The sequence below is a fragment of the Hyperoodon ampullatus genome, assembly GCF_949752795.1.
Source record: "Hyperoodon ampullatus genome assembly, chromosome: 11".
In the NCBI taxonomy this organism is placed as follows: Eukaryota; Metazoa; Chordata; class Mammalia; order Artiodactyla; family Ziphiidae; genus Hyperoodon; species Hyperoodon ampullatus.
Window position 1 is genome coordinate 50,427,087 of NC_136924.1, and position 21,607 is coordinate 50,448,693.

Sequence of the window (21,607 nt, forward strand, 5' to 3'; positions counted from 1 at the left end):
CCCGCTACCCCTCCGGGTACCGAAGTCGGCCCCCGCCCGCCGCCGCCGCCACCGGCTTTGCAGAGGAGGGCCCGGCCCGGGCACCTCCGCTGCGGCGCACGACCCGCGGGCTGGAGTCGGGCCGCGGCGCGGGCCCGAGGGCAGGGGCGGGGGCGGGGGCGGCGGGAGGCCATGCCTCCAGCTGCGGAAGCTGCCGCACAGCTGGAGCCGGCGCAGTCTGCGCGGTGCTGCCGCCCTCGCGCTCCCGCTGCCCGGCCCGCGGCCGGCGGACTTTGCGGAGGGCCCCCGGCGTAGGCGGCGACGGGTGTGGGCCGAGCCGGTATTTATAGCTCGGTGACAGCTGCGGTGGCAGCGACGCCGCCAGCCCGTCTCGCCGCGCTTCCCAGCGAGGCCGCGGGCGCGGCGGAGGGCTGCGCTCCACCGGGTCTCCCGAGCGCGGACGCCCCGAGCCCGCGCGGCCCCCTTGGTGAGTGCGCGGCCCCCTTGGTGAGTACGCGGCCCGGGAGCCCGGCGCGCCTCCCGCGCCGCTCGGTCCCGCTGCGGCGGAACCCTCCCGGTCCGGCCGCCCGCAGCCGCGCCGCCTCCTCGTCCTGCCCGCGACTGCGGCCCCGGCCGCGTCCCCCGGCCCGCTGCCCAGCGACTCCTCTCCTCCCTTACGGGGGTCGGCGCGCCGAGGGGCTGTGCAGTGCCCGTGAGGGGGGCGCGCACCTGCCCTCCAGCAAAAGGAGGAGGAGGAGGGCTAGGGGAGGGCTCGGGGCTCGGGGCGGCGGGGGGGCGGGGGGGCCCTCAAACTACCGGGATCCGAGGGTGAGGGTCGTCGCCAGGACGGATGGTGAACTTTCCTCCCTTCAGGGTTTCCTAGGATGCGAACAGAGTAAAAGCCCCAGTATTGTTCGTTAATTAAATTAACAGGTTGTAGTTCAGGAGTGTTCGCCTTAAAAAACAACCCCCTCCAAACCCCACAAAACTTCAGTGTTTGGGTGTTTACTGTCTTCATCGTGATTAATAAAGCTATTTGTCGAGTCCTATTTTTGAAAATGCCAGAGGCCCACAAGTGTGTTTGACTCATGTGGGTCCACTTTGGCTGCCCTTATCCATTCTACTCGCTGTGGAACAATAAACGAGTGTGTGTGTGTATGAGAGAGAGATGCTAGTAAACATCACATGCTTATTTTAGTATTTATGTGTCGCTAAAAGTCTCATGATTAACATTTTTTTTCGAGTAAAAGTATGTTGAATAAATGTATTTGAATAAATGTATTTTCCCCCTAGTTATAAATGATATGTTGTTTGAAATCCAGAGAAAGACTTCCAGGAAGATTTCAGGGTTTTGTTTTGTCTTCAGAAAAAAAGTTCTTCCAATTTATTGAATGTAAAGTGTAGTAGAATCCCTGTAAAAGCAATTTTTGTTGTAAAGTATTGAATTTTTGCCATGCTTATACTTTCTAAGTCTATTCCTTCTCCCCCAATCTTTGTACTTTAAAGGTAATTATGGATTTTGACATTTTGACTCAGATGTTTATTCCCAACCCATCCCACCTTCACCTGATCCTTGTGATCAGAAACCAGTACTTGTTTGTTGTATTTAATTTGCTTCTTAAAACTGTCAGTCAATTAAAAGCAATTTCAGATATGAATGAATTTTATTTTATTCATTAACTGTTACTTTATTTGGTGTTGTGTTTAGAATATGATCATGGCAATTAATTTTTTATCATCAACACATGTAATGAAAAGGAAGTCTAAATATTTTTAAAGAATTCATTGGTGATTATTTTTCAACTTTAGGACATGAAAAGGACATTTTGATCAAAATTTTGCCATTTTGATGGAAAGTTGGCTAATGTGTTAGTACAGAGAGACCCCCAGAGCTGCTTTGCTTTCATGTTTTCTATTTTAAACACTTGCATTGGTTGAGTGCTTTGTTATCCCAAAGACTGAAGGACAATAACAAGGGAAGAACATAATTTAAAGGTTGAAACTATGTGAAGAGAAAGTCTAGGAAGTGATTTATGGATGCGATCCTCTAAATTAGCTAGGGTACCACAAATACAATCCTGGTATTTGTACAGAGCCACTTATGGTGGTTTCATTGATTGACTTAAAAGGTTGACTTTTATTTAAAAGGCTGTGTGGTCTCTTGCATTGGACTAAAAGTAAGAAGTTCCAATTTTACTTCTGTTATTACCGCTGTTTGTATTTTTAAAACCTGTATTAAGCACTTGCATTACATAAAAATACTGTGTGTCATCCCCTCATGCCTGCCTGCCTTTTCATCTAACAATTCAAGATAGTAAACTAAGACCTATCCTTACCTCAGGACTGGTCCAGGCAAATATATATTTGGTTTTCTCACCTTCTGACATTTCTCATTTTACAGACTTGGATATTCCATTATCCAGAGTCTGTTCTGTCTGGAATGGAATATTCAGTGCTTTTTTCTCACTCAGGGCTGATCTGTTATCCAACCGTCATCATACAGTTTTTCATTTACTCATCCATCAGCAAAGATTTATTGGGTGCCTACTAGGTGCACATCATCACCTAATCCTTACCCTTGCTCCCTCCCCATTGGAAGTTTATTAGGTGTTATACTTTTCAGGGTAGGGAATACACAGTAATTAAGAGTATTGACTTTGGGGTAATAAAGAGGTAGTTCTCTCTGCTTCTGCCAGTTGGTAGCTGTATGACCTTGGGCAAATTATAACCTTTTAAAATCTCTATTTCTTCGCTGGTGAATCCGAAGGTTTGGTCTAAATGTTAATTGAAGTAATGTGTGAAAAATGCTTGCCAAGAGCCCAACACATAAAAAGCATTACAAAATGTTAGTTGTTATCATGTTGCCTGTCTGCTCCAACAGTGTTCATCTCAAGAAATGCATTCCCATCTCAGGAAATGGCAAATCCATTCTGGGGTTTGCCAGGCAATGTCCACATCCAGTCTATCAGTACATCTTGTCATCGCTTCTTTTTAAATGTATCTAGAATCTGATAAATTTCCAAGCATCAGGCAGAGTGGTCAGATTGCATCACTCTCTGCTTCCCGTCTCCCACAGGGTGAAGCCCACATGGTAGGATGGCCTCAAGGCCTGATGGTGATGCTGCCTCCCAGACCTCTAGTCCTTTCATACTCCTCTGTACCCACACCCTGTCCAGTCACACTAGGCTCCTGGCTGTTCCTTAAATGCACTAATCATGCACCCAGCACAGGCCTTTACAATTGGGAGTTCCCTCTGTCTGGGTCATTCTTTCCCCAGATATCTGCTTGCCTCGCTTCCTTCTTTCACGCCTGGGCAATTATCACCTTATAGTGAGGGCTTCTTCAACTTCCCTCACTCCTGACACCCCCTATTAACTTTCTCCTGTTTTAATTTTCTCCAGCAACTTATAACTTTCTAAAATACTGTGTGTTTCATTTTTCTCTGTTTAATGTCTGTTTCCCTCAAGTGAGACTCTAAGATGCAAGGCAACAGGGGTGTTGTCTGTTAGTAACCTCCCCACATAGGCCAGTGCCTGGCACAAATAGGCAATTGGTAAATAGTGAACAAATGAATGAAGAAATTATGGAATTAGTATGGAATTAACAAAAAGTGGACTTCACCACTTTCTGTATATGATTTTAGACAAGTAGCTTGACCTCTCTGAGCCTCATTTTCAATATTTGTAAAATAAGGATGATATTCATCCTTTATGTTGTTATATTAAAATCCTTTGAAACTGAGAATAGCATGTGAAAAAGCACTCAGTAAATGTAATATAGAGTTGATATTATTTTCATGCTCATGTTTAATGGGAATGACCAAGAGACACTTGTATTTTAATAGTGGTCCTCCTCAGGGGAGGAAGATCCTGAAAGTGACCAGGCACTTAACAAATGAAATCTCCTTTAGTCTTCACTACAACCCTACGAGGAAAGTACTTGCATTAGGATTCTGCTGGTGAAGAAATGGAATCTCAGGGCGGTTAGGGATTCCCTCAAGGTCGCGGAGCTAGTGAGTAACAGGGTCAGGTAGAACTGGACCATATTCCTCTCACCGCTCTTTGTTTTGCCTTCCTGATTCCTTTGATCATTTCTATAAAGTCATTCTAAAGGTGTGATTTCACCCATTAAGAACACTAAGAGGTAAAATGTGATATAAACATAGGCTATCACTATTTATCTGTTAAGGAAACAGTATTAAATAATTTAAAGTTCTGTCTGCCCTTTTGATAGGCAATTTTAAAAGCGATGATTTCCTAGGGATTAAGTGAAATGATTGTAAAAAGTGTTCTGTTAACTGCAAAGAACTTTACATACATTAGCATAATACTGTAGCTAGGTAACTGAAGAAAATAGCCTTTAACTTTGTCTTGTACTAATACAGCCAAGAAGTGTCCAAAACACAGCTGTCTGCTGCACAAAGTGCATACTGCAAAAAATAAAGCACAATAAGTCTTTTAAAACATTATGTTTTAGGAAATTAGACTCAAGGTGCTGGAATAAATTTCACACTCTTGGGAGAGTACAGGCGCAGTCATCTTTAATAAGCCCTTTGACAAGAGCTAAGAAGGGTTACAGGTGAATTTTCAGACATAAATACCAAGGAACTTCAAAAAATTTGGAGAAATACTTTTTTTTATCCTAGAATAGTGCTCCACAATGAAAATCATGTTATTACCTGGTTAGGTATCACTAGATGCTAAGACCTACGTTAGCAGAGCTGGGCTTTGAGGGAATTTTACTTGGCTAGTAACAATGTATTTTGTATAGCATATTTTATTAGTTCTTCAAGGACTTTGCCATATGCATTCATAAATTTTTTAAAATAGAAGTGATATGCTCTATCTTGATGATACTTGTCATTATGCAAAAAGTATCACCTGAGCCAGGGTTCCTTCTGAGGAAACTTGAAATTCATACTCCTGAAGTCCTTGAGTATTTTCACTTATTTGTAAAAATCCTAATAAGTAAGGAAGGCAGGGTACTCTTGGTGTAATCAAACAAATTATTACAACAATTATTAGGGCATCGATGTTGCCCAGGTCCAGGACCTGCTTATCTTTCACATAAACTGTTGGAGGTGCCTCCAAACTAGTCTCACCATTTTCATCATGCCTCATACCAGCGGATCATTTTCCAAGCTGGCAGAGAAATCTTTTTAAAACCTTGCTCCAAACAACTGTACTGCTCTTTGGATCTGAAAACTTTGAATCCGTAGTGTCTACTCAGTAAAATACAGAACAGTACTTCTGTATAATCTTCCTTGAACTGGCCCCAAATTATCCTTAACTCTCCCAGGATACTCCCGAGTGCTCTATGTTCCAGCCACACAGAACTACTGATACATCTCTGTGCCTGCCCCAGATAGCCTTTCCTGTGCCTTTGCTCAGCTGATCTTCCCAACTTGAGGGTAATTACCCTACCTTCCATTTTTCCATTCTTAACCTTTAGTACCAGGTGAAATACTGGCTTGTAGTAAAATGCATGACGTTTCTAATATCTACTCTAAATATTAGTCCCTCTAGAGTTGGAAACCATGACTGAAGGCCTGTGGATTATCAGACAGTATATAAAGTTTCAGCCTGTAGTTAACCGTCATCTTTGTCATTGCTATTATGTGAAAAAGCAGAGGCTTCCAAGGTATTGATGGTGGCATCTACCTAACGATGATATCATCAGGAGAGAGAATTGAATGGTGTGAATTAGTCTAGTTCTCAAAGGTTCAGTGTTCTCCCTAAGCAGAGTTGGAAAATCACAGAATGAATATCAGTGATGCATTGCAAAAGGACAATCAGATCGACTCAACTACGTATACTGATGCTCAGAGGAGAAGGAAAAAATTCGAGGAATCCCAGTTCTTTCTGATCATGCTACCAAATCAGTTTGAATAGTAATAGTAGACTCATTTATGCTACAAGTACTTTGAATCTTTTATATCAGTGGGCTTTATTATTAGGAACTTTCTGAACAACATGAAAAGGGCAAGATTTTGGAATTTATGTCTTCGCGTGGGGAAGTTGTAGCATAGAATGTTGAAGCCACGTAGCTTGGATTTGAATGCTGGCTGTGGCATAGGCTTGTTTTGTTCTGTTATGCAAGTTACTAAACTCAGTTTCAACATTGCTTACAATAGATTATCTCTTCATTGGACTGCTATGAAATTTAAATGAGATGTCTGTAAAGCTCATTAGCATAGTGTCGGCTATTTGGTAAGTCCTGAATAAATGTTAGCCTTAGTAATAATGAAAACAGTGCAGAACCTGGGCTGAAATGAGATAGTAACTGTAGGGGTGGGCATGGGGTGTGTCAGTGCTTGTTCCTGGCTGAGTCATCCTTGCAGTCTTTGGACTCAGCTGTTCTTCTCTTCCCTTAGTGGAAGGAATGGCAGATTGCTCTGCCTTCTCATCTCACCTAAATGAGGGGACTGATCTCCGCTCAGCTTATCCACGAGGTGCTTACTGATTACCCACTATGAGCTCAGCACTTTGCTTGCTCTGCAAGTAAACAGCCCCTTCTCTGGGGACTTTGTGTTCTAGTGAGAGAGACAAACACATAAAAAAGAGATCATTTCACTATGATCTGCTAAGAGCTATGATAAAAGCACATTTATTTACGATAAAAGCTCAACTGTGGTAGCAGAATTGAATTTTAAAAAATTAAAAAAAAATTTTTAGCCTATGTACACAGTGGAGCGTTGTCAATTTGAACAACCTCAATCCTGGATTATGAACATTAGAGTCACCAAATGGTTGTACTGATCATCAGGATGCTTTATGGGAGCTACAGAGAGGAAAGCAGTTTTGGTGCTCTGGGTAACAGGCCGAGATCACTTGGCAAACTTTTGGCAACCTTGTGTATGAAGTCAGGAAGTGGAGATAAGCACAGGTGTTGTTTAAGTTACGATGTAGGTTTGGAAATGTGGGACCCTCCAGAAGACATCGCTTCCCCTTTAGAGTATGAGGCAAGGATAAATAACCACGTTTAGCATAAAATAAAAAGACCAAATGATCCTGTTCACTAAGCTAGTGTCTAAGTCACTGATCTAGTTAGGGGAGATGAAGACTAAGCTGTAAACACGATGGGAACTATTTATTGGAACAAACACTTCCGGCTTTGTTGTGGTATATTAGATCAAGGGCTAGGAATGGATTGTGATTGAAGTGCTGGCTCTTCCACTCGCTAGATATGCAAATTAAGTAAGCAGCACCTGCTCTGCTCCTTTGTTTTCTTACCTGTAACATGGGAATGATAGTAGCATTCATAGCATGCTGTGGGCATTAGGATCTCGAATAGGGCAGGACTCTTGTTCAGTACCATAGTTCTCTCTCTTGAAACAATATAAATATTGGAGAGGAACAGCCGTCTCCAAATGTTTTGAATGTTGTAATTCAGTTTGGACATGTGGACATTACATAGCCCACAAAGCAAGGCTCTGAAGTTAACAACAACAACAATAAAATAAGTATATGCCAACTCTCCACAAAGCATTTATTTAAAAAACTATCAAGGTTATATGTAGTCAGTGTTCTAAATCCTGCTGCCTTGCTTGTGTGTGGGTGGGGAAGGGAGGTGGTGAGACAATTACACCAGAATTCCTCACTGGTAGGAGAAGCAATGTAGAAACCTGTTAACTTGTTGACTGACACCCCTGTCCAGTTCTGATGGGCATGTAGGAACTATTCCTGCTTCAAGACTCATTGGCCTTGAGGTGTTTCTATGTATTCTCTTCTAATAGTGGTCTTTCGACATTTCCAAAGATGTTGCATAAAATCAAATTGACAGCTGACCCATTCTGGCCTTCTAGCATATTGAATACTGTGAAAATGCATGATGTGTTTTTTCTTCATCACTTTCTCTGCTCTCTTTGGTGTGAGAACCACACAGGTCTTTGGGTGATGAACCTCACATAAAAAAAAAAAAATCATTCCTTAGTGATCTGGGCTACAGATGCTGGGAACAGATATTTTGGAGTATTCATGAAGATCACAAAGGACTTGAAATTGCTTAGAAGGTTTATGAATCCAAGGCACAGTAACTATTTGTTGTGCTAACTTTTACTGCCAGTTGTTTTGTGTGTTTACATAGCTTTTCTAAAATAGCTAAGCCAAGTCTTCATTAGCTTAGATTGTGGGTTTACTTGACATTCATCAGCCCAGAATGCTGGACCGGAACTTGGGAGCCAGCCTTGGAGCCTATTCTCAGATCTTCCATTGACTTCAAGTTACTTCAGGTTTGTGACTTGCTCTTTGTGTTTTTAGCCACGTGTAAAATGAGAATTTTATTATTATTATTATTACCCCAGATTTAATCCGCTTTCTTGCTGGGAGAAAAAGAGCTATAGCTTAGTCTGAGCACCAAATGGGCTCACCACAACTGAACCCCAGAATTAGATAGACTTAATCACCCAGTCCCAGACCTGATGGACCTACACAGGCTTGTGTTCCTGTGGGCAGGCTGGCTCCCAAAGAGGAAAGAGAGAGGAGCTGAACAAGACTTAGAAGGTGGGGCCTGGACATCAGCATTTTAAGAAAGCTTCCGTACTCGAAGTGTACCTCCACGTTAGGGCCTAGCCCTTTAGGCCTATCACATATTTTGCAATGCCTCCGTGCCTTTGCACATGGCCTAGATTGAGCATCCTTGCCTTCTTCACTGGGGAAAAAATCCTACTGATCTCCCAACCTCCGATTTGGGTATGTCCTCCTCTGTGAAATCTTCCCCCTCTTCTTCACTTCCCACAAGCAGAGTTGCCCAAGCTCTCCTACATGCAACTACTCTGCCATAGACTTAGCTATTTCATGAACCTTATTCTGTGTTGAAATTATTTGGCAAGTAGACTGTGAACATTTTTGTAAAAGCCCACACATACACACATTTTTGTCAATGTGAAAAAAAAAAAGAAAAGATCTGAAAGTATATCCATCAAATTATTAAGGGACCTTAACTCTGAGGAGAGGGGTTTGGTCAGAGGAGGATTTTTTGTTTTTAATAAATAAATCAATACATTTATTTATTTTTGGCTGCGTTGGATCTTCATTGCTGCCCACGGGCTTTATTCTTGTTGTGGGCACGGTGCGCAGGCTTCTCACTGCGGTGGCTTCTCTTGTTGCAGAGCACGGGCTCTAGGGCTCACGGGCTTAGTTGCTCCACGGCACATGGGTTCTTCCCAGACCAGGGCTCAAACCCATGTCTCCAGAATTGGCAGGTGGATTCTTAACCATTGCGCCACCAGGGAAGCCCAGGAGGATGCTTATATTTTGTTAATATGTCCTCAGTTTACCTCTACATTGCTTTAATTTTTAAATGATACGTATTATGATTGTAACATAAAATGATAATCTAAAAGAGGAAGAGTGTTGCATTTTTTTTTTTTTTGGCTGTATATTGCCTCCTGAGATGATTTTTACATATCATTTCAGTCATCATCCCAATTTTGGACCATGATCTGCCCTCTCATGTCCCTCCCTCGCCCCCTACTCTTTCCAATACTCTCCGTCTTTCCTAAATCCCCGTAGATTAGAGGTATGATGAGATTATGGGGAAGGGACAATCCTCAATCTCACTATTTTACTATCCTCAATCTCAGGCTTGTCTTGGTGCCGTAAATAGGAATAAGTCTTTTCCAAATACCTCTCTATTGAGCTGTTATAAATCTGAACAGGTAACAGGAAGAGAGAGACTACTTGTTTTTCTGCTCTAACCCTGTGTATCTTTTCTTATGCAGGTAAACTACGGAATTGAAGTTTTGAAGGATGGGTAAAGACTTTCGTTATTATTTCCAGCATCCCTGGTCTCGGTTGATTGTGGCCTACTTGGTGATCTTCTTTAACTTCTTAATATTTGCGGAGGACCCAGTTTCTCATAGCCAAACAGAAGCCAACGTTATTGTTGTTGGAAACTGTTTTTCATTTGTAACAAATAAATACCCTAGAGAAGTTGGCTGGAGGCTTTTGAAGGTGCTTCTATGGCTACTTGCCATTCTCATAGGACTAATAGCTGGCAAATTTCTGTTCCATCAGCGTTTGTTTGGTAAGTACCCATGAAATGTAATGTAGATAATTATTTAATTCTATACTCCAAGATAGAGCTTTGTTATTTCTAAATGCCAGTTTAGAATGCATTTCAGTTTGCCTTCCAGCCTTAATTAGTTATGTGCTGTTGTAGCTCTGGTTCTTCAACTGTTCTGTGTTTAATGGTTTACATTTCTATGGCCTAAGGAATATTAACATGAGGTAAAATTAGTTCTAAACTTAATTTTAAAAAATGGTGTTATATCTAAAGTGATTGTGTGTGTAATCTTATTTAAAGAAGACATGTAAATAGCTCTTTTCCTATAAGTAGTACCTAAGTATGATATCATAAAGGGTTTGTAAATCATAAAGAGAATGCTTCCATATCACACCACATTCTCATTAAGGTAAGTTAACCATTGCCCATATATTTACACATATTGTTCATTCGGGGAATTAGGACAGGAACTCTTAACTTTTTCCCCTCATTTCTTTCTTTCCTTTTGTTTTTTTTTTTGTTTGTTTGTTTTTGAACATTGGCTTTAGAATGTTTATTTTGAGCCTGATCAACCACAGAACAGTATTATAGTAAGGAATCTCTTGGTAGTAAGCAACAGAAAAAGAGACTAAATTTGTTTAAGTTTCAAAGGTAACTTACTATATGGGTATTGGGATATTTCACAGAGACTAAGAGTAGAATTTGTTTTGATAATTGGGATAATGGAAACAGGGGCTTGAATTCTACCAGGATGTTTTTTGTCTCGACTTCTCTCTCATATCTGCTTTATTCTCCTTTCACACTGAAGATCAGTTTACATCCACTTAGAGAGACTGGTTTGACTCTTGGTGCCAAGTTTAAACTCTTAGATTTAAACGAAGTTGACCCAGGTTGGGTGTGGTTCCTACCTCTGGCCCAGTCGATTTTGGCCAGGAGGTGGGTGCAATTTATTCAACAAATTCATTGGTTACTTATTATGCCAGGCACTATTCTAGACATCGAATCAAAAAAGCAGGGTATCTGCCCTCATAAACACATCCTACAGGAGGGAGAAAATTCTAAACAAATAAATGTATAAAATGAAAAGAGGTGATAAATGCTATGGGGAAAAAGAAAGTTTTAAATGCTACTGGGTCAATTAGGGAGAGAACTTAGCAATGAAACTTTGAATTTAGCAATTATAAGATCATAGGTGACCTAGTGTGGGTATTTTCAGTGTAGAAGTTTGGTTAGAAACAGATGGCAATAGTTTAGGGAATAAACAACAAATATATATGCATACATACACATAATATTATATATATATATTCTTCTCAATCTCTACTCCTCAAACTGTTGCCATCTGTTTCTATTGCATAAACATATAAAATGTACATATTTTATATTATAAAATATGTAGTTTCAAGAAATTTGATGAGGAAATGGAAGAAGGAAATGGGAAGTAGCTATACATGGAAAAAAGGCTAAGGGGAGATTTTGTTTTTCTTGTTATTTTTGATGATGGTGATTTTATTGTAGGAGTGAGATTAATTGATCCACTTGTCATGGGGGAAGAAGCTAGACTGAAGTGCAGGTAAAGGTATAGAAGGAAGACAGCATCTCTGAAGGTTGCTTTGGTCTGTGACTTAGGACACAGGCCACAAACATTGGCCTTAGAGGGGACAGGAGGAGAGACCCCGGTTCCTCAGAAATAGTCATGAGTGAGATCAAGGTTGGTACTCTATAGGTGCATTTGAGGTGGAGGAGTAGAGAGGTGAGTGTGCTCCCATCTGGTGATTTCTATTTCACTACGAGGAAGGAAGAGCTAAAGATAAAGATGGAGGGATTGATGAGCAAGGGGCTTAAGAAAGTGGTCCAACTTCGGAAGAGCTACTCTAGGGAATATAGATGTGAACTGACTAGGACAAATGAAAGGGTTACTGATGATCACCCAGGGCTGAGGTGGTTAGTCAAGATAAATTTGAATGATACCAATCTGAATAGTTGAGCAGCTTTCTCTGTGAGAGCTCAGTCACCTGGAACAGAATTTGAGTGATTCACCTGGTCGGGGAATACTCAGGCTTGCTGTACCGGAAACAAAGGATGGAAAATCAATGGAGAGTTCTAGTAAAAGAGGTATTGATTTGATTAGCAGGGGGCTCTGGCTGGGTGTGGAAAGGAGGTGAGGAAAACAGTGGTTTCGGAGGAGTGGGCAAGGGCCTGAAGATTCGGATGAAACGGAACAGGTGAAACGGGAGTAAGAGAAGGGAACGAACCGATAGGTGTGGTTAGATGGCATGTTGGAACAGAAGTATAGCCATTCTTTAGTGGTGATTCCCAACTAAGGTGTGTTCTTTAGAGAGTGGGTGCTAAAGTTAAATGGAGAGATGGGGGTCATTGACACAGAGGATAACTGGGAACTGGGTGTGAGCTGGGCCATCCACCGAACATTGAACAAGCATGGTGTTGTTTATAGTAATCATATGAATAGAAGAGGTCAAGGGGAGGGGGTAAGCAAGAGACGGTCAGTTTTCAAAAGTGGTTGAAGGGTGCTGAGCAGGCAAAACAATAGATGTCCATTAAAAGCAATGGCTGGATGCATCTGTAATCCATTCCATAAACTTGCTCAGGGTAGAAAGCTAAGGCAAGCTTAGACCAAAATATACAGTTTGGAGAAAAGTTATCAGCCTATGTTATAAAAGACTGAATGAAAATCATATGGTGGAGGTAATGATATTAATAATAAGGACAGATCATTTGGTTTTGTAATTACTACATTTCATTAAGTTATTCTATTGCCGTCCTATCTCTTATACTAAAATCACATTTAGTCATGGCTTACTTTTTTTTTCTTTTTTTTGCGGTACGCGGGCCTCTCACTGTTGTGGCCTCTCCCGTTGTGGAGCACAGGCTCCGGACGCGCAGGCTCAGCGGCCATGGCTCACGGGCCCAGCCGCTCCGCGGCATGTGGGATCTTCCTGGACCGGGGCACGAACCCGTGTCCCCTTCATCGGCAGGCGGACTCTCAACCACTGCGCCACCAGGGAAGCCCATGGCTTACTTTTTAGTTCTCTTATTGGTATAAATAATTCAGCCCTGAAAAAAAATCATTCTAGATTTCAAGTAGTTTATTGACTACAAATTATTTGAAAGCAATGCAAAAGTGTGTCCTTTCTTTTTTTTTGCTTACGATAGGTAAGATTTTATAATATAGTCAGCTTTATCACTTCTATTTGGTAAGTTACTTTTTTCTTTTTTTCCTGTTATTGAAAGTCTATGAAATTATATGGGGTATTAGAGAAGGGATGATAATCTGCAAATCTTGGTGATAACTGGCTAAGATAACTGGACTCCCGATGGAATTTTCTAATGAACTCCAAACTGGTCTTCTCCTTCTTTCTTCCTTCATGGCCATTGTTTCTTCCTTCACTCGCAAACTGTTATTAGTCGTTGGCTCCTAATAATTCTCTCCTTCTTCAATTCATTCTAGATTTTGCTACTGGAATAATTTTTTTACATGGCTAAATGGCTCCTATCACCTACAGAATAAAATCTAAACTCCAAAGCACGTTATGATCTGCTCCTGCTAGCCTTTTAACCTGATCTCTTAACATTCCATACTCTACAGAATTAGTTGCTGGCTCAAACCTGCTGTCTTCTCTTATGCCTCTGTGCCTTTGCATAAGTGCCTTTCTAGGCCCATCATGCTTGTCCTCTTCTTAACTTGGCCAATTTCTCTTTTTCCTTCATATCCAAGTTCAAGTATTATCTCCTCTGTGGTATTTTCTCTGTCTCCCTCCTGTCAGACTGAAGTTGACTTTTCTTCAGTTCCCACTTGTGTCCACTTGCACCAAAGCATGTACAGCAGGGTGCTCTGGAACTGACAGCCAAGCAACCTTAGGGAAAAGAACCCCAAATTTAATGCAAGCACACACATTGTCCTCACTGGCTTGGGATGTGATAAATGATTCCACCCTTGTCCCCCACAAGGTAGTATTTGTACATAATTCACTTTTTTAAAAGGCCTTATTTAAACCTTTAACAATTTGTAGATGCAAGCTTGTGGTAGGTGGTGGTAATGGTAATGATGGTGTATGTGTGTTGAGAGGAGTGGGATTGTTCACTACAAGCACAAAAATTTTTGTTACAGAAATTGGAATGGTTTACAAAATAATCAGAATCATTTTGTGTGATCAAGTAAACAGTTTCTTTTTTTTTTGTACTTCTCCAATGAAATGCCAAATAAAAATATTAAATAGAGTGCCACTACCGCTTTCATTTCATTAACTTGAGTCTTCCCTCACTTATTTTATTATGGAAAGTCTCTTCTTTGTAGATTCCAAAAAGACGACACAATATTGACATTTTAAAGCATGCGTGAGGAAGAGTGAATGATTCTGTGATCACTTGATTTAATCCAGTTCATTGGTTATACATTTTATTTTTTATGAGACATGAATAGTACAATGCTGTGGCTATTTAGTTAACAACGTGATACCCTCTCATGATTTATAATTTGTAGTGGGATTTGTCACAAATAAAAATGCTGACTCTTGCAAATTGGAAATTGCTTTTTATCAGAGACAGAAACGATTAAATGCATTTAAAACTATTCCCCTCTCACCTGTGTGGTATGATTGGAATAAAATGGGAGAGTTGGTTTTCCTACATAGTAGCACTAAACTTGTAAGACTTCAGGCTGGTCACAAATCCCAAATTTCCCAAATGCAGAATATAATTTAAGAGCATGTGTGAAGTGAGAATTAATACATTTCAAAAAAATTTCTTTAGGTTTAACACTGAATCTTGTTGAGGTAAGTATTATATCAGGATTTATGAAATTTAGATTCCATTGGAATATCAGTTTATACTTTTCCAGTGCCTCTCTTTTCAATATTTTTGGATGATTCCATTGTTTAAAAAAATAAGCATGTGTTCAAATAATGCATCCTACCCTTTTGGAGGATTATACATTTGGAATATCCATGAATAGAGAAATCTAAAATTATTATGCTGATAAGGCTTACATAGAAAGGGGAACTTAATTTTTTGAGCTTATTGAAGAAATCATTTTTATTCCAAAAAAAGAGTTGAAATGACTTACAAAAACATTTATGTTTAATACAACAGGAATAGTAAATGAGTACCACAGAATCAAATATGTTTTAACTTCATGAGTTTTGCTACCTTGTTGGTTTTGAGCTTCCTTGGAGGCTGGGCAAAAGGGGAAATTTGATACATTACATAGCTTTGGATATCAGAAATGATGAAAATTGCAAGTTTCACAGGGGAATTTTTCTTTGCACTAAATTCTGGAATTTTTTGCCCTAAACTCTGGTAAGGAAATTTTTTTTTTTTTTTTTTTTTTTGGTATAAGACACACTGCATGGTGAGGTGGCAAGTGCAGAAATGGATTTCGTATTCTTGTGTTTTAAAGCAAACTTTCATAAAAGTTTAGAGTATAACTTTTAAGCATAAAAGAAATTTGTGATATTGTATTCACTGAAAGTAACTCTATGAAGGGCAAAGTGATCAGGGTCTAAATAATGCCTTCTGATTGAATAGCTTTATCTAGGGATGGATATTAGAACATCAAGATTATGACAAATGTATTTCTCAAACAAACTGCTCTTGCTATTTGTATTCCTTCATTTCTTTTTGTTTTCTAACATGTGCAGAAAGCCTCTATTAGTTGCACTTTTCTTTTTAACATGGATGAAGGGCAGGCCGACTCAGAATGCTCTGACAGGTATAGTGTATAGAAATGATGCTGGACCTGTTAATATTGCATAGTTCCTTTTTTGAAACGTATATATTCATGTATATAGTTATTTGCCTAATTATTTCATTAATGTTTCATGTCTCAGCCATACCATAGCCTCACAAGGGCAGGGATTGTGCTGTGTTGCTTATCATTTAATCCTCAGTGCCTAAAACAATGCCTGGAATGTAGTATTATTTGACAAATTTGAATGAATAAATAAATTAATATTCCTTTGTCTTTTACATGTTATCTTTGCCAGTGTTGCCTTTTTATTGTAAGCTATAGAAGAGTATTCGTTTGTTCATTTATAAAATATCAGACATGGTCTCTGTTCTCAAGGAATTTAAAATCTGGTTAAAGAGATAAGATGCATATGCATGAAAAATTAATTACTCTGACAATACAAGGAAATGCACATCAAGTATCAAATGTACAGACTGTGAGAGTTGTGGGAATTCAAGAAGGGAGGTCACGGTGGTCCAGGAAGGGGAAAGCAAACTTTGCTGCCAACGTGGGATGTAAGGGAGTCTGAAGCATGAGTGGGATTAAAATAGTCAAATATGATGCAAAGAATTCATTACAAATTTTAGGTCATGAGGTAGATGGTGTGAGCAAAAGAGATGAGAAGAGTTTAGATTTTTTTTAGAGTGCGGGAAAACTGAGGAGGTCATGCTCATTTTGACTGGAGTGAAAGGTTTGTGTTAGGAAAGAGCAGGAGATGCAATAGCAAGGTAGGCTGAGTCTGAATTCTTTGTCTTTTTATGCCAGTCTTGTACTTTGGTCTTTCTCCCTTCTACTGCAATATTTGGATCAAGGAAAGTATTTGAACAAGATGGGAGATGATGGCAGGATTAATCTTGAAGCAGGATCTACAGGGAATTGGAGAGGGAGAGGTTAAGGGAGTAGAAAAGAGTAGGAAAGTATTTTTGGAGCCTTGTGCAGTCATGCAGGCCTGAGATAGTTCAGGCCAATCGGGAATAGGGGTGGTACAGTGGGCATCAGGGTGGGGATTCTCGGAACCTTGTGAAGCTTCAACAGCTGATGAGATGTGAGGAGGTGAGAGTAAAGGTGAAATTATGGGTGACTAGGAATATTGGGATGAGTGACTAAGGGAGTGATTATCTTATTAAAAAAGAAAGACTCATTAGGAGAATCCAGTTAGAGAAGATAATGAGTTCAGTAAATGATGGGCTGAGGTAATAAGAACATAGGCAATGGCCCATTTACCTTGAATAGTGCTCAGTACAGCACAGTATGGATTTATTTACCTTAATCCAAGCCCACCATTTTTTATCCAAACCTTGAGACCAAACATGTTTCAGACGTCAGTGCATGTGCTTACATTTAGTAGCTTGCCCTATGGGACTGAGGAAATACTCCATCATCAAACACATCGATATATCTGTAGCTGAATGTATATGTATATGTATGTGTATATGTATATGTATATGTATATGTATATGTATATGTATATGTATATGTATATGTATTCACATGAAGTGGTGTAAAGGCTATAAACAGCCTCAAATCAGTTCAGGTTAGGTCTTGCTGCTAAATGAATTCAGGTTTGGTCAGGTCTTACCAACACATCAGTTACAAATATAGAGTCTTTTGGATTTCAGAATTATAATAATTGGATAGTGGACCTGTACTTGACTATAAGCAACATTTCATATAAATCTTTGGTCCCCCCAAGATATCCACCTGCATAGAAATCACAATTCTTTTTTAGAAGGCTGTGATTTTTTAAAAATTATGGTTTGACTGATAACTAGACATCTACAAAAGAAAAATACATGTTGAAGGTTTTTTTCTTGTGTTTATATTATGCAAAATATTAAAGAGTTTGCTATTTTCTGTGTACCTATGTCTGTTTTAGTTTTAAACAGGAAATTCTAAATAAAGCCTTCTCAATACATCTAGAAATCTGAGGAAACAAATTCTAGGGGTTTTTTCTTTCATTTTATTTAAACAAAAAGCTGTTGCCCATAAAATACCAAGTAACTCAACAATGTTTTCTCATTTAATGGATCTAATAAAGGTAAATGCTTGTTTGTTTTCTATTGTCTTAGCTTTAAGTCTAGTTTGAATTTTTTTCTTTGTGTTTGAGCTACACGTGATTTTATCATTTCAGAATAGAAAAGTTTCAGACATTCTGGAAAGTGTGGGTAAGATAGTCTTGGGCATACAGGAAGATCAACACATGAAGAAACAGATTTCATCAGATATTTAGGAAGGAAAAACTATTATTTTAATGCAATGATGTGGGTATGATCTGACCTCTTTTGTGTTAATTTAAGATTTGAATACCTGAGTAGTGTAAATGACTCTGATAGTTGATAGTAACTATCCTGATAGTTTATAGTACATTAAAAATAGTATATTTATTATTACCCAGTGTGATTGTCAACAACTGATTATTTTAAGTATTGCATTCTCAAGATGATAAGTACTTCCTTTTGGAGGAATTACTTGAACAAATGCTATATATGTGGTCAAATGATACTTAGATAGAATATCTACAGTTTTAAGCTTTGTCTTCTCAAGATACAGTGTTTGATACTCATGATAGATATGATTTAAATGTTTATTACCATCTTCATTCTCAACCAATGTATACACAGTGCTAGAATCTTAATTTTTCTGCACGCTTGAATTGTCAACACATAATTCCTTTTTGTGGAGTAAAATAATTTTGAGCTCAGAGTGACCACAGAATTCATGTTAGAGAAAATGTTATACCATTGCTTGGAGTGGCCTTTATCATGGGAGAAAAAAAGCAAGGTTTTTGATATGAGAGGTTAGGAAAGGTAAGCTGGGAAAATGATATTTAGCATTAAAATAATCCCCAAGGAACACCCCTCTTCAAAGGGGAATTTGATGTCTGTCTAATAGTTACTGAACTTGGTAGCCCTTTACAAAAAACTTATCCTGTTACTTTAATGTTCTGTCTCATTGAGCAGGAAAGGAAGGTGAAGCTGGAAACTCCAACTGTACAGCCGCTTCCTCCCATACCTATTTATTAGGTGCCTTCATTAGTTTGCAGTGCAGTCAGCTGCATATCCATTAACACTAAAGGGCCACCAGCTGCAGCTTCCAGTGTGCTGGGATTGTCTGGCTGCTCTAGTTCCCATAGGACAGAGGATACAAACGCTGTAAAAAGATACCTCGAGGACTTAATAAAACTAACTCAGGTTAGAGCATTGTAATTAAGCAATTATTAGCCAAGTACCTTTCTCGGTACGTTTTACTGTACTTGGTAGAGATGAGTAATTCAGGGGCCAAGGGACTCTTTCCTTTCCAGGTCCAATCCTGGCCTCTACTTCCTCTTCTCATTTCCCACCTATGGGGGGTAACGGCAGAAATTTCTTACGAAAGCAGCTATCAAATGGAATTGCCGCAACTAGACCCTCACACATGGTGCTAAGAGAAACCGCTTCACTGATGAGTGAAATATAACTTGCCAGGGTGGAACTAGCCAGCTGGTTAAACAATACATAGTAAAATTGGAAGCGAAGAGTGCTTGATCACTTGTTCATTTAAAACCACATGGATAGAAGTTTTGTTTGTTTTTCAAATAATAGGGTAAATAGTCCTGGGTGGGAGAGGAGTGTGATTTGAAAGGACACTGACAAATAAAAGTTTTCCTTGGTTTGTTTTCTTTTCTCTTTTATTAATGCTCATACCTAGAATCATTTCTTGAAGGTATTTTCACTGGCTTGAAGTCTGCGCTACTTGGGAGGGTGATGAACTAACAAGGATGTTAGCAGTTGGCATCATCAGGAGATCTATTTTGAAGGGTGAGTGTTGGGATACGGGAGAACACAGGAGAACATTCTGATGTGGTAGCTGTGTTGCTGTGCAGGATTCCAGATAGAAGGGGGAAAAAAGGCCATTAGAAGACCTGGGGGTGCACAGGGAGTCAGGCTGGAATACGGGGTGCACAGCCTTGCCAAAGACAAAGTCTAGTTGCTTTCTGGGGGTGGACCTGAAGCTGCATATTTGATTTTGAGTATCAGTGGTAGTCGAAGCAGTTCTCTTGTTTTTGATTTGTACTTTTATTGTGGCTGTGACTCAGACTTATTATTGATGGGTAACTAGAAATGTACAGGGTTGATTTGCCTGGCTGCAAGGTCACAACAATAGCCAGCAGTAAAATTGGAACATAAACTGAAGCCTCCTGGTTCCCAGACAGGTGCCTTTTCAGGCATCCCAGATGGGGAACAGGCAGCCGGCGAGCCTCAGGACTGGGTTGTGCAAGGCCACTCCCCACGGCTTCGCCCCACTTTGCCTGCGTGCAGGGATCTTTTCTGGCACCACCTCCTGCCTGACCAGCCCTCTGTTTTGGACAGAGAAAGTCATTTAGTTGACCCCGCAAGAAGTTGTACAGTTCCCGGACAGAGCCTGTCATTGGTGCTGACCCAGAAGATCTCAGCACGGTGCTCTCTGCCCTGGCAGCCATCAGTAATCTCACAGCCTGTGCTGGACTTTACTTCTTCCCTGGATTCCAGAGGAATGTGATTACGCATTTCCCTAGGCTTGTCCGTGCTTGTGATGATTCTTTCTGTGTCCTTGAGGACACGCCCATCGAAACGGATAGACCCGCTAAGAGTTAGGTGAGTGTGTACACACGGAAACCTGGGAGAGCGAGTTTGAACTTACCTTCCAGCAGCCCGGGGAAGTTAACATTTGTACTGCAAATTTTAAACTCCATATTTTCCTGCTGCTTCCACATCTCTATGAACAGGCTGTGAGCACCTGACCCAGGTGACCAGGTGCACCAGTGTGAGGAGACTGGCCTTTGCCACAAGTTCCCCTTCTTGCCCTCCCCTGACTGTGACCTAGTGACATTCAAACACACCAGTCAAATCCGTCACACCTTTTGCTTATGTGGCCCTGACACCCTGTAAAGGCACTTGCCTGCAGGTCCTTAATTTCTTGCACCCCGCCTGGCTGATGGAGCTTGCTCCCTTGGCCTTCCAAGCCTCTGACCCTGTGTGGCCTCCCTGTGGCATGTCTCTCTAGGACCTGTGAGTATAATAAATATTTTCCTTTGTCTCTCTTTGTGTTTCCTCTTGTGACTGTACCTGACTGACCATCTCATGAGAGAATATAAAACAGTTCCTTGCTGCTTCATGACCTATCTCCCTCTTTCTTTTATGTCCTTCCCAACTGATTCCTGTTTGAACTGTACCATTTTTCAGCATCATCACTGACAAACATCAAGTACCTCTCATTTGCAAGGGACAGTGCTAGGTGCCATGAGACACTGCCTTTCAGGAGGTTGCAGTGAGCTAAGAGATCAGACACATACATGAAAATACAGCTGTACTATAACTGCAATGCCAGCATATGATAATTGCCATGTAAGCAGGATGGGCCATCTGTTCTGAAGGGGCAAGAGGTCATTCCCAATAGAAATGGTTAAATGTCTTCTTAATAGGAGTAGGAATTCATGGGAACCATGTCATCTCAGTGTGAATGGAGTTGGTGAGAGCATCCTTGTTATATTTTCAGCCAGTATTTGAGCACCTCTAATAATGGTGAACTCACCATCTCCCAAGTACTGTGTATCTGACCACTGTTTCTACAACAGTTCTGGAGTCTGAATCTGAGCCTTGCCTTGCACTTCCAGTAGAATTCTGTTGGATAGAGAAGGAGAGCATTCCAAGCTGGAGAAATGGCAAGCACAAAGTTGTGGGGAGGAAAAGGACAAATGGTTCTGGGGTATAGTGTGAATCTGCATCAGCAGATTTGAGGCAGGAAAGGGAAGCTGCAAGGCAAATTGTGGAGAGTATTGAATTTCAGGTTCAGGAGCTTAAAATTTATTTTGGAAACAATAGCAAGCCATGGAGCATGTCTGTCCCTTTCAAATTTTAA

At 40.5% G+C, this 21,607-nt stretch overlaps 1 protein-coding gene across 2 annotated transcripts in view; it reads left to right on the top strand.

The window, feature by feature from the left end:
* Positions 1–392: 392 nt before the first annotated feature.
* The window catches only part of TMEM117 (transmembrane protein 117), a gene marked incomplete at both ends in the record, with an annotated part of 528,632 nt that continues 507,417 nt past the window's right edge, over positions 393–21,607 (top strand). Inside the window, 2 exons of one of the 2 annotated variants that reach the window (XM_079715373.1) lie at positions 393–486; positions 9,701–10,005. In XM_079715373.1, the coding sequence (XP_079571499.1) occupies positions 9,729–10,005 (277 nt within the window). Of the gene's footprint in view, positions 487–9,700; positions 10,006–21,607 lie in introns of those variants that run through there. The other variant, XM_079715374.1, reaches the window with a different exon arrangement.